At 45.9% G+C, this 12517-nt stretch overlaps 1 protein-coding gene across 1 annotated transcript; it reads left to right on the plus strand.

Moving 5' to 3' along the window:
- Positions 1-1028: 1028 nt before the first annotated feature.
- LOC119463985 (clathrin coat assembly protein AP180) lies at positions 1029-7284 on the plus strand (the record flags this gene model as incomplete). Its single annotated transcript, XM_037724807.2, has 3 exons — positions 1029-1264; positions 3083-3470; positions 5491-7284. Coding segments are annotated over 3 exons (810 nt in total), but the record flags the coding sequence as incomplete, so codon positions are not given.
- Between the last annotated feature and the right edge of the window lie 5233 nt (positions 7285-12517).

A 12517-nucleotide genomic window follows, 5' to 3' on the forward strand; every position in this document is an offset into this window, starting at 1 on the left:
TCACGTGACGTTACGAACCCAGCTTATCATCGTGTCGGTGCACCAACATGGCGGCTAGAATGACATCAGTGCAAGCCATCTTATTGAAAGCTTTCACGTGACGTTACGGACCCAGCTTTTATCATCGTGTCGGTGCACCAACATGGCGGCTACAATGACGTCAGTGCAAGCCATCTATAAAATGTGACCGTGATAACATTACGACGTCCGAGCACAACGCGATATCACTATGCGCACCTTGCGCAGTACCCCAGGCGAGGATGCGCCCGGACATCTGGCCTTTCGGAAAGGCGTAGCGAATCGCGTAGGAAGGCCGGTGAAATTTTGAGACAAGATTGACAGAACGTGCTGCGAGAATGCTGTGGTCTCACTATTTTCAGTTGCTATGCGCAAACCTGCCTAAGGCCACAATACTTCAAAGTTTTCTACACACCGCATTGAGCGATTCTTTACCTCGCGCATTTTGTACACAAGGCGGTAACAGAGCGCAGCACGCCAGCTAAACAACTATTGTCAGTACAATGGCCAACAAGTAACGCTTCAGAAAAGGGATGCAGCATATGAGGACACGCTGCTTGCTCATTTTAAGTATGCCGTACTACCACGGCATCGCCAATTCAGAAGCATGTTACGTAAGGGCAGACTTTACGTGCGTCCGAACTTCATGGACGATGCATGTAAGTGGTGGCCGACAGTAGGCCACCACGCACGAGTGGCGACTCCGCACTTGGTTCCTTGTTCTAGGGGCAACAAGTTATTTCAACAAACAGTCTGCTCGTTTCAACCTCATCATGCCGCCATCACCACATTATACGAGTCGTAATCTTGTTTATTTTTCTTGATCCAGGCCTCTTGTACGAGCTCGACACCGGCGCCACCCAAAGAAAGGCAGCACGGGAACGTCACCACAGTCATGGCGTCCCGAGAATTTCGAGGCAGGTTCGACCTTCGCCTAGCCTCCATCTTTGTCGTCCTACTGGTCGCGTCCGTGGCGAGCCGTGTGGCGGCCAGGTCTGCTCACGTGACCTCTCACGTGCTGCGCGAACCGCAAGTCGCGGCGCGCCAGGCGGTCGCAGGACTCGCCTACGACGACTGAGCTCACCGAAGAGTACGACGACGACGACGGCGACGTCGTCGCGGGCGGTGCTGGCGAGGTCGATGCCGACGACGACGGCGACGAAGTGCCCTCTTCCACGGAGGACGGAATTTCGTCGTCGACGACAGCTGCGTCGCCAGGGACTTCCGCCGCTCCGACGAGGCCCAGGTAAAGCGCACGCGAAGTATTGGGGCTATTTCGCGGTGCGCAACAGTGGTAGTGCGGAAGAAACAGTGCAGGCGAAAAAAAAAAAAGTACGGCATAAGAATAATACATATTTATTAGTTAAATTACGGGGTTTTACGTACCAAAACCACGATGTGATTATGAGGCACGACATAGTGGGAGACTCTCATCGTTAACCTGCACCTAAATCTCAGTACACGGGTGTTTTCGTATTTCGCCCTCATCGAAATGCGGCCGCCGTGGCCGGGATTCGATCCCGCGATCTAGTGCCTAGCAGCCCAACACCATAGCCACTAAGCAACCACGGCGGGTAATAGTATATTTAAACGCATAACTTCGATAACACCATTGCCTGAACTACTGATAAACCTTTACCGTATATGTAAAGACTGCTCGTACCAAATGTTTATTCCTTTAAGCGCACTGTACTAACATTAGTGTGCTCGGTTAAAGATCCGTCAGGCACTCGTTGCATTTTTTTTTTGTCCCTGCCCGGGCCCCTATAGAAATGTTATGTAGTTTCAAGCCATAAATAAATTGAATTAAACAAACGAGTGCTTGAGGTGTATTTGGGCGAGGGAGGTCAGACTAAGCGTGGCTCACGTGGCTCGCTGTGGAAGTTTCACATGCGAAACGGCTTGCACGACTCCCGTTTAAATCAAGTTTATTCTCATGCCGCGCGTGTAGAAAGTTTGGAAACTACGCCGGGAGTGGCAGAGATCCGTAGCCCATGCAGTTCAGTTGCAGGGACCCAGTAGCAAGCTTAGAATCCTGAAGGTTAGGACAGAGAAAACCAACGGTCCTAATTGCTTTGAATTCGGAGCGATGACGTCACAGATGTCCCCATGCATTGTATTATGAACCGACAACAGGTTCGGTTACGCGCGCAGCGCGTCTTTGAAAGTTCTGACAAAGGCTGCGCTATCTTGCAAGTCCCGCTCCACACGACCGACGTGCGCGAAAAACACTTGTGTTAAGAGGCGCAGTGCTTCTGGCGGTGTCGCACCTGCCGTTCACGTTTCAAGAATCGAGTTACTCGGACATTGTCTAGTGAATTGCGAAAATTGGACGTGATTCGAAGCATTGATTCTACTCTTCCTGGCACAAATAAAACTTTGTACAGTAACACATCGGCAGAGATTTCGTCATGCGACTGGAAGTCTGTCGCCACTTCTGGTCGCACCGACACAGTAGCGCAGATGTGAAATGTCTTTTTTTTTTTTTTTGCACGGACAGCGTCAGGGAATTCACGTGTCGTAAGACGGCGCTTTCTACGGCATTTATTTTGTGATTTTTATACAGCGCTATGCCAAATTTCTACGGAGCCATTACGTTCTGCGAAGATCCCACTGGATCCTAGGTCTTCACGAAAGCGAGGGAAGTGGAGGCTGACCTGCAGGGGGAGATTAGCGACAGGCCAATTTAGCTTAGTGTACACGCGTTCTTAAATATGCAATGGTTCGTCATCACGAACCGCGGATCTCAAGGGTCATGAAAACACGCAGAGGAAAAGCAAGAAAGATGGAGCTTTCCAGCGGACTCTCATATCTGGCGTCCATTCTATCAGCGTATATGCTCGATGGTGACAGCAGTTTATTGGATCCTTTCTAAACGTGCTTAAATACCACCCTTTCCCCCTGAGAAAAGAATAACGTCCTGACAAGGGTGACCGCAGGCTATAAATGCTGCAGTGCGCGCTCCCGCGTTCTTTTCCGAAGTTGTGCTGCACGCTATTGTTTAAACCTGACTTTGCCACCCCTTGACTGTTTCTTTCCTTTTCCCATGTTTCCTCTCGCGCAGCCTTTCCAACGCTCACCCGCCCGTTCGAGTCTCGACGCCCAAAGCCGAAACCGAACCGCCGGCGCCCACTAGCCCGAGTACCACGAGTACAACCACTACTACAACCACCACCACGACGACGACCACAAGACGTCCCACGACCACTACGCCGCCGCCGACGACCACCACGGGACGCGCAACAACAGCGGCAGCGCCGCTGCCCCCCGCTGCACCGGCGAGACCCCGGCTGCCGCCGACGACGTACTCGGCGCCCACCCAATCCCGGTCGGACGACTCTGCGTGCCCGCGTCGCGAAGACATCCACCCGTGCCAGTGCATCGAGCTGCCCAGCAAGATACCTGGCGACGTCGAGACGGTCGCCACGTGCAAGAACATCCGGAACCACCAGGTACGCACACGACGCCTGCTTATAAAAGGAATAATCGCATCGCGTGAAATGAAGGTCGACACGCTAAGCCCTACGAAAAAAAAAAAATTACTACAGTTGAACCCGGATCTATCGAACCCACATATAACGAATTAGTGTGTATACGAACAGCAGTAAAATCCCTTTGAAAATTCTGGTAAAACAATTTTATTTTATGTATCAAATATACCTATATATCAAACTTCTTTGTGATCCCCTTCAGATTCGATATATCCGGGTTCGACTGTATAATTCTTCCTCTACGAAGCAGTTTCGGTTTCGGTTTTTAGCAGCCAGATGGGTCATGACGTCACGATACACTAGCTTTGCTCCGTTTCCACGATCAGTGCAGTTGTCACACGCGAGCTCGAAAAGGATACATGCAATACTAGAGTAGCCTTTGTTTGATATCTTTATGAACGACACCATCTTAATGCTACGTGGCGTCAGCAAATTGTGCTGTCATGACATCGCATATCGCCATCGTTGTTGCCTGTGTGTGTGTTACTACTCTAACACTTACACTAGTACATCCCGTTCGTGCCGGTGATGTCCAATGTCACACCTGACAGAATGGAGTTGTCTGCATTTTGTTTTAATTATATTTATGAGCATATATTTGCCGACAAAGGCATATGAGCAATTTCCTGCCAAGAAGAGATGGCCTGACTTCAAACAACTATTTAAAGGACACGAAAGAAATGGTATGTTGGCCTCTAATGGTATACCACACCTCTAAAATACCCAACATGAAACGTTTAGTACCAGCAAATAGGGGGCTCAGTATTACTATAGTGCTTACATGTCCTTTTCCAACATGAAAATGACCATGGTTTTGCCAAAGAAGCATACGAAGGTGAAAGACAAGTGGTGATTGCCCAATGAAGTTTGCGCGTAACTTTCCCCTGTGAAGTCAGAAATGCGGTAATGAGGCTGCAGCTACAGGTGCTCGGACCACCTAGTTCTCTATCAGCCTCAACTGCGATTCCATTTTCTTGGCACCCACTCCGTGATTATAACAGACAACCAGCTATCCACCTCACGCAATAGATGGCCTGTCTAGCTGCACTTTCTTCCTCTCAATGTCAACCTGAATATTTGCTACCCCTGTTTACCCTCTAATCCACACTAGTATGTTTAGCTCAAAAGAAATAGTAATTCATAAATTCATGAACACAACCTGCTGCTTTGTACTTTTCACTTGGGTATGAGAAGTGACCCAGATGTGTGAAAATGGCACTAAATCCACGTCATCATTTTGACAATGACAACCCCCCAGATTAGGGTGCAAGATTTTAAAATAAAAACTAGCCTTCGTTGGAGCATTTACCACTTTAAAATGTATGCCAAGAAACCATCGTCTACTGGAAACTACACCATATATGTCGTTGAGGAGTAGGTAATGCTCTGTAAGAACCACAAAGGTTTGCATCCGTGGCTAAAGAACCATGTGTGCAAAGCTAATAATGGTTGAAGTACCAAAACGGAAAATATTGTCATCCAAGCGTAAGTAATATAACTTAAGATTGCCCCTTGTGGCACTAGTAGGTTGACATTCATAGAAAAGGTTAGTGCGCACTTAATGAAGACGGATAGGGTTGGAAATGCTCGTGTTTGTCGTGTCTACGTTTTTCTAATCCTGTTGTCTTGATTTCATGCTCATTAATATCTCCACTCGTAAGTAGTATGACGCTACAACTGCCTCCCCCTAATGGTTTTCTGCAGAACCGACTTGAAGAATTTTACTTTCAAAAGATTGCAAGCAATGTTACAAACATTTATACTATTATATAATATGAGGTCCCATGGTTCAACAAGCGTAGGTGGAACCTCCTGTCAGATTTAAAAAAAAAAAGGAAAATAACAAGAGAGCACTTCAGTATTACATACGGTTTCCAAGCGCGCGATTGCAAATGAGGATAATGTAAGATATGGTTTGCTCTTCAAATGTTGGAGTAGACAAGATGCATTTCAATGTTAAACCCTTTTCGTGGATGTGCAGGTACTCAGCGATGCCCTCAAGGGATTCCAACACTACCGGATCAACTTCTTTGTGCTCGACAGCTGCAAGCTGCCCCCGTTCCCCAACGGTCTCTTTCACAACGTTGACGTCGAATGGATGGAAGTGCTCAACTCGACCGTGCAGTTTCAGAAGAACTTCTTTGCCTGCTCCAAGGACTGCCTCTGAACTGTGTGCCAGACAGCTGAGTGTAGTGCCGAGTCACAAACAATTCGCACCAGTGAACAAAGAGACCATTTGCACAGCAACATTGAACAATGACTTGCAAGGTCACGTGAGGAAATGTGCCGGAAATGTAGGTCTTGGAACTCCAGCAAAAAAGCCAATGTGCTGCGTTTTTCTGGCGTGAAGTGTAGGGCACACGGACAAATTGTGCTTCCTGAAGAACAGCATTTTTTTTGGGGGGGGGGGGGGGAGGTGAGAAGCCAACCATGTCTTATACAATAAGTTAGCAAGCCAGCAAGGGTTTCTTTTTCTTTGCAGAATGTTCAGCACGCATGCAGAGATGTTTTACATTTTCTTTTTTTTTCTTTACTATAAATGTAGTTACACGTGCAACCTCGGCTGATGAAGCCAGATTTTAGTCCAAGTTTCTGGGACAGTGCCAGGCATTCACTGCAGATGTTTTCCGTCCATGGATAACTCGTGCAATTGGCAGTATGTAACAAGGCAGTGTCTTAAGCTTTTATATTGTAACACAGTGATGCAGATATAAGGCTTCCATGTTTGCAAACTTGCCCAACAGTCTTCCCGGTTGCTCATCCGTATGCATCTTCGAAGTGTGGAGTGGGTGTCAATGTTCTGTGTAGCCCGAGTTCATTACACACAGCACGTGGCACAGTGGCCAAGACAGAAAAAACAACTAATACTTAGGTCTTAAATACTAAATGTGGGTAAAAACTTAAGCACAACCCACTTAAACTAAATACTTATACATTACGTCACAAATGAGACAGGTGTAAATACATAATGCAAATTCAATGTTGCTACTGAGTGCATTCGCAGCACATGTACATGAGCGGTCACCTCAAGAGTGACGAAACATGACAAGTGTCATTGTAATCTATCATACCTGTTCTCGTCTCTCGCGAGTTACCACTTTTTTTTAATTGTGTGATGTTGGAAGTGCTGTTAAAGACAAACCAATCTCACACACAAATATCAACAGTGATTGTGCAGAGACTGCAACAGTGAACTAAAGACCATCAAAGCCTAAGCCACATTCTTTCATTTAAAGTAAGACGGTGGCATAATTTGCATGACCTTTGTGACAATAACCACAAAAGAGCCTTCTTTCAACTCTCCATGAGATTTGTGTCATCAGAATGTAAAAAGTTCCCGTTTATTTGCTCAAACAGTACAATTGCCATAAAACCATGTTTCACTGTTATGTATTCACATGTGCACAAATACAGTGCTGTAAATAGTATCCTGCTCTCCTGCCTGTTCATCTTCCTAGCCAAGTCAGTGTTTTCACAAACAATCAAGACCTCCATCCCAAGTGTTTTCCAAGTCACCTGGACTTCTCATTTCTGGCAGATGGCTCTGCAAGCCCATCTGAACACGGATAATGCTCAACACCACCATCACTGGAACAACTGTTTCCCAAAGTAATGAAGTTTCCCATTGTATGCCAAGGCTCATACATGGCACAAGTCATAGGGATGATCTGCAGCTTTCTGTGTCTTGTATTTATGCATGCAAAGTTTGAGCTAAACTGAGTGGCATTACAACTGTGCTCAAGACATCCATTAAAGTTTTGTCCTTGTTAAGAAAGGTCTCAAGCTCTCGCTTTTTCTTCATTACTAACTGCGTTGCGACAGCAAGACAATGGACAGAGGTGAAGTGAACACACAGAGCACTGACTCTCAACTGGATTCTATTTGAAGGGGAAAAACAAAGATAAAATAATACGCATTCTAATATTTCCTTTGACAATCTGATTATGAGGCAAGCCATAGTCAGGGCCTCCAGAATAATTTTGACCACCTGGGGTTTTATAATGTGCACATACATTTAAACGAGCGCTTTTGCATTTCGCTTCCATCAAAAATGCAGCCTCTGCGACCTGCCGCTCAGCAGCACAAAGCCATGACCACTGAGCTACCGGGCAGGCTGTCTGCATTTTTCCATTCACTATCACACGGGATTCAATGTGCCTGCAGCCTCATATGCCGACTGCACAACTACCTGCTGTCGATCAGTGGATGCACTACTAGCGGCAGCTTCTGTCCCTAAGCTAAACTTCATCAACAGTTCCTGACCAGAAAAGTACTGAAGGCCTTTGGTAAAGGCAAGCATTCTATTAAACTTCGCCCTGAGTAAACACATTTTGTGCTATACATATGCACTTTATTAACGATGATTTGCCTTTAACTTGATAAGCAAAATGTATTTTTCAGATTTGATATTTTTTTCAGAGACTTTGTAGTTGCCGATTTCACCTGCTTCAGGAACTTCTATGAATAAACTTGCTTGAAGAAAGTAGCCCTGTAGTGTAGAATATGCTACTATGACACAGGTAATATGACAATTCCTTTCTTTAAAGCATTTAATTTGTCATTTGGTGCATGCCCATACATCGACACTTTTGAAACTTTTTTTCCTGAGCTGAACCTATTTTTGGGAATCCCGAACAGGGCAGGAAGCAAAAACACTCGTGCATAGTTAGATTTAGACGCACGCTAAATAACCAAAAAGAGTTGCCGCAGTAGTTTGTGCTGGCTGGTCTTCAGCAAAATATAAACTCGATCAAGGTGGTAGTATAGGCGTGCTACAGTGAACGTCCGATTTTCCGGACGCCCGATAATTTAAACTTGCGGCACTATCACGTACCCCATAAAGCCAATGTATAAGAACATCTGCAATTCCGGATCCTCAAACCCTTCACGATCCGATTTTCTGGGCTCTTTAACCATAACCACAGGTCCAAAGCAGCGATGCGCCGCCATTTCGATTATCTCAGAGCCTTGAACCCTCACTATTGCACGTCGATCTGCAAGCCGTAGCCAGCCATAGCACTGTGGCCACTGTATTGTATCGAAACTAAGCCCCCTGTATAAAACTAAAGGTAGCGACATTCCTTATCGCCCGGCCTCTGCTTTTCCTGGCCTCGTTGCCGCTCGCGCTTTCTCTCGCCGCTCGCCCTCGCAGTTTGCGCGTTCGCACCGAGCCATGTGGCTTCGCCCATAGAGTTATGCCAGGTGAGACATTAAAAATTGTTCTTGGGTGTTCACGCATGCATTTTTACCGTATTTTAGGCTTGTTTATTGTGTGCTGTGCTAGGAGCGATGACGGAATGCTAGGAAACTGGCAGAAGCTGATGATTTTTGTGCTTTTTGGTTTCAAAAAGCACGTAGGCACTTCGAGCGCTGCTCGGAAGTGCCTACGTGTATACCTGCGTGTACCCAAACGGCTGCCGTGTGTCGAGCTTGTGCTTTTCATGTTAATTGCGCACATTTAATCACGATAGCACAGCAATAATCGAAAGTAAGGTGCGTGACATATTCGCCTGGATAACGCGAGTGTCATGTAGAAATGTGTGCAATTATCATGAAGCATCTCAACTATTCTCGTCGTTTCGTCATGACGCTGTCATCTCAGCATGCAGTGAAAGTGGTCCTATGCCTTTATGACCAACTGGTTCTGCTGGCTCTCAAGCAAGAACATCACAGTGGAACCTGTACATTGAATTTGTGAACAAAGTGTATACAAGGACGAAATTTACATATAGGAATGGATTCCATCAACGAGTGCCTTGTGCGCTGCGATGCGAGTGTAAAATGCTTTGGTTCTCCCTCTAGCGTATGTGCCATTTATTGCTGCCACAGGATTTTAGGGCCAAATTAATTCTGTTCAATGTAAAAAAATGGCTTTTACAATTTGAGAAGTACATGATTGCGGCAGTAAAAAAAAATGAGACATCTGTGCTCACACTTTTCAATCAAAATTTATTTAATCATTCCAAATCGAATCAGTGGGACTTGGAGGACTTAAATAGCGTTGTTGCAAGCAATACATGAAAAGTCTATTTTAGATGAAATTCTTTGAAGCAATTCTTTTCTGTGTTGAGGCAGAGGTGTGGGCCACACTTCTCACACCGAATGCGGGAGTAAGTGACGACACAGAGCTTGCACCTCTGCTTAGCGCCACATTTCTCAGGTCAGTGCGCCGTCCTGTCCAAGCGCACATCTTGCACTGGTCAGAGGCATAGATTGGCTCTTTTTGGCGGTGGCGTGCGAGATGCAGAAGCCTGCCGCTTCTGTTCTTCTGATGTACCCACCTTCAGGAGAGCCTGGGCGACTTGCATTCGGAAGTCAACAAGAGGCTGATGTCGCATGCCGGATTAGCCCAATGCCTCTTGTACAGCAGCCAGGCATTCACAATGTAAACAACAACGATGTGAAAAACAATGCGTAGATAGTAGCGCTTGCCGCGAATGTCACAACAGCATAGTTTCACCAACATGATGCACAAGTCGACACCTTCCATGCAGCGATTGTACTCTCGTATAATGGTCGGTTGCTCAACAGTCCCATGAGTGCGGCTCGTCGAGCTCCACCTCTGAACTTGTCCAGTTGGTTCCACTCCAATGTAGAATGATACCAAATGGACTGCCTCATTATCGTACCACTTTATCGTGGCGATCTTGTTTGTTGGCTCACTTTCTACGTCGAAGCTACATCGTCTCTCCTTCTTCAGCGAAACAACGCCCTTGAAAGTGCAACCCGGAAGGTGGTTGGGGCGTACAGTCCCCACACAATGAATTCTCCACAGTTTTAGTGCACATACAAGACCACATGAGGCAAACCAGCTGTCACAGGCTACTTTGAAGCCCTTGTTCGAGGAGAGAGTGCCGGTGAATTTGAGTACAATGTCTCCACTGATGCCAAGCTCTGATGATTCAGTGACAGTGCCTTTACCTACATAGATATCGTATGCATATATAATGCCACTAGCACCTGCTCTGGCAAGAACTTTGATGCCCAACTTATGAGGCTTGTTCTTTATATATTGTTTTAGAGCACACCGACCTTTGAACAGTATGATCATTTCAACGACCGCGTTGAACTCTTCAGGTTCAACTTCGGCGATATTTTGCGAAACTCGCTTGGGCAGTCGCCTGTCCTTGAAGAACCGGTCATGCTCGGGGTGTGTAGGAGCAGTCACGTAGTTGTTATCGTTGATGTGGAACAGTGTTCCCAGCTTGTTGAAACGGTTCCTCGGCATTACATCCACTACATTGCTGAACCTTGTTGTTCCACTCCAATAGTTCCTGTTGGATGGGATCTTCACAATTCCAGCAATAACATGGATGTCTACAAACTGTTCTATTTCTTTAGCTGTCGTTTTTGCACAATTTCCAGAAGTTTTGCACACAGTACAGATTGGCCTGGTCTGAGAAGTTTTCCAAATCAAGAAAGGCCCTTTCAGGCCCGCTGTGTACACAATTGTATACACCAAGATAGTGCATTAACAGCAAAAGCACTGATGAAAGTAATATTTAAAATGTGTCGCGTATATATTGAATAACCTATGATTGGAGCTGTGCTACAATTTTGGACAACATGTGCAAAATGTTTTATTAAAATTAGTGGGAAAGTAGATGGTTGGGTGTTCTTGCTCGGTGTCAGTATGTTGTATGTAGTGGGTTCCCTTCTTTCATTGTGTTCCACGATGTCATGCACCAGATATCATTTTCAGGCGGCTGGATAAGTGTTTTTCAAGCTTTTCAATACCCGAAATAGTTGATGTTCTCATATTTGATGTTCTTGTAGTGAGTTTTCGCGTGGAGTCCACATTCTGTAAACTTGCGAAAAGTCACTAAAGAATAGAAAATTCTTCATCTTTTCTGCAGCTGTACACTTTCTATGGTTCTGAAGATGCCTTCGTCATCTTCATCCATGGCTTCGAAGCACGCAAAGCCTATTGTAGGCCGACGATGGAAAAGAAAGCCGCCATCATCAAACAAGTTGAAAGCGGCCTGTCACAATCCGACGTGGGCAAGGAGTTCGGAATTTCGAAGCAAACGGTTTCGGATTTCGTGAAAAAACAAGTTGAAGATCTTGGAAGTGGCCGGAAAGTGAACCGGGGCTCAAAAAAAAGAATGCGAGTCAGGGCGTTTACCCGAAGCTTGAGGAAACGCTCCTCGTGTGGCTAAATACCATGATCGCAAAGCGAATCCTGGTCTTAAGTTACATCTTGAAACAAAAGGTGGAGACTTTCGCACTTGAAGTGAACGTCGAGTACTTCAAGTTCAGTGATAGATGGCTCAGAAATTTCAAGAATCGCAATGACGTCAAGTTCAAGAAGATATGCAAATAAAGCGGCACTGTCGACGTTCAGCCATCATGCAGTATCGGAATGGAAAGCTACAGTCTCTGTTGGAGCAGTTCACGCCCGAGAACATTTTCAACTGCAATGAAACTAGATTGTTCTACAATATTCTCCCAGAGGAAACGCTTGCATTTGCTGGTGACCACTGAAATGGCGGCAAACAAAGGAAAGAGCGGCTGACAGTCCTGGTTCGCAGCAACATTTCGGGCAACGAGAAGCTTCCAATACTCGTCACAGGAAAATCGAAGAATCCAAGGTGCTTTAAGCGGGCGACCCGACCTGTTCAGTCCAAGGCCGCCAGTACATAGCAGCTATTCGAAGTGTACATTCACAAGATGAATAGGAGGTCAAAATAGCAAATGAAAAAGTTCTACTGTTTGTGGACAACTGTACTGTGCATGGCCATGTCAAAGACCTAAAGGCAATACAGTAAAAGCTCGATGATACGAATCTCACGGGGTCACGAAAAATATTCGTATTAGCCGAAATTCGTATCATCGAAACACAATTAAATATACTGTCGAATCTCGATAATTCGAACTCGAAGGGGCCCGAAAATTTGTTCGAATTAAAAGGACGTATTTTTGAAGTATTCGTGCACCATAGCACGATGCACGAACGGTGCGAGTCGTGAAATATCGCGGCGCGCAAGTGCATAGCAAGCGCGGGCCAC

This window comes from Dermacentor silvarum, chromosome 9, assembly GCF_013339745.2.
Source record: "Dermacentor silvarum isolate Dsil-2018 chromosome 9, BIME_Dsil_1.4, whole genome shotgun sequence".
NCBI lineage: Eukaryota > Metazoa > Arthropoda > Arachnida > Ixodida > Ixodidae > Dermacentor > Dermacentor silvarum.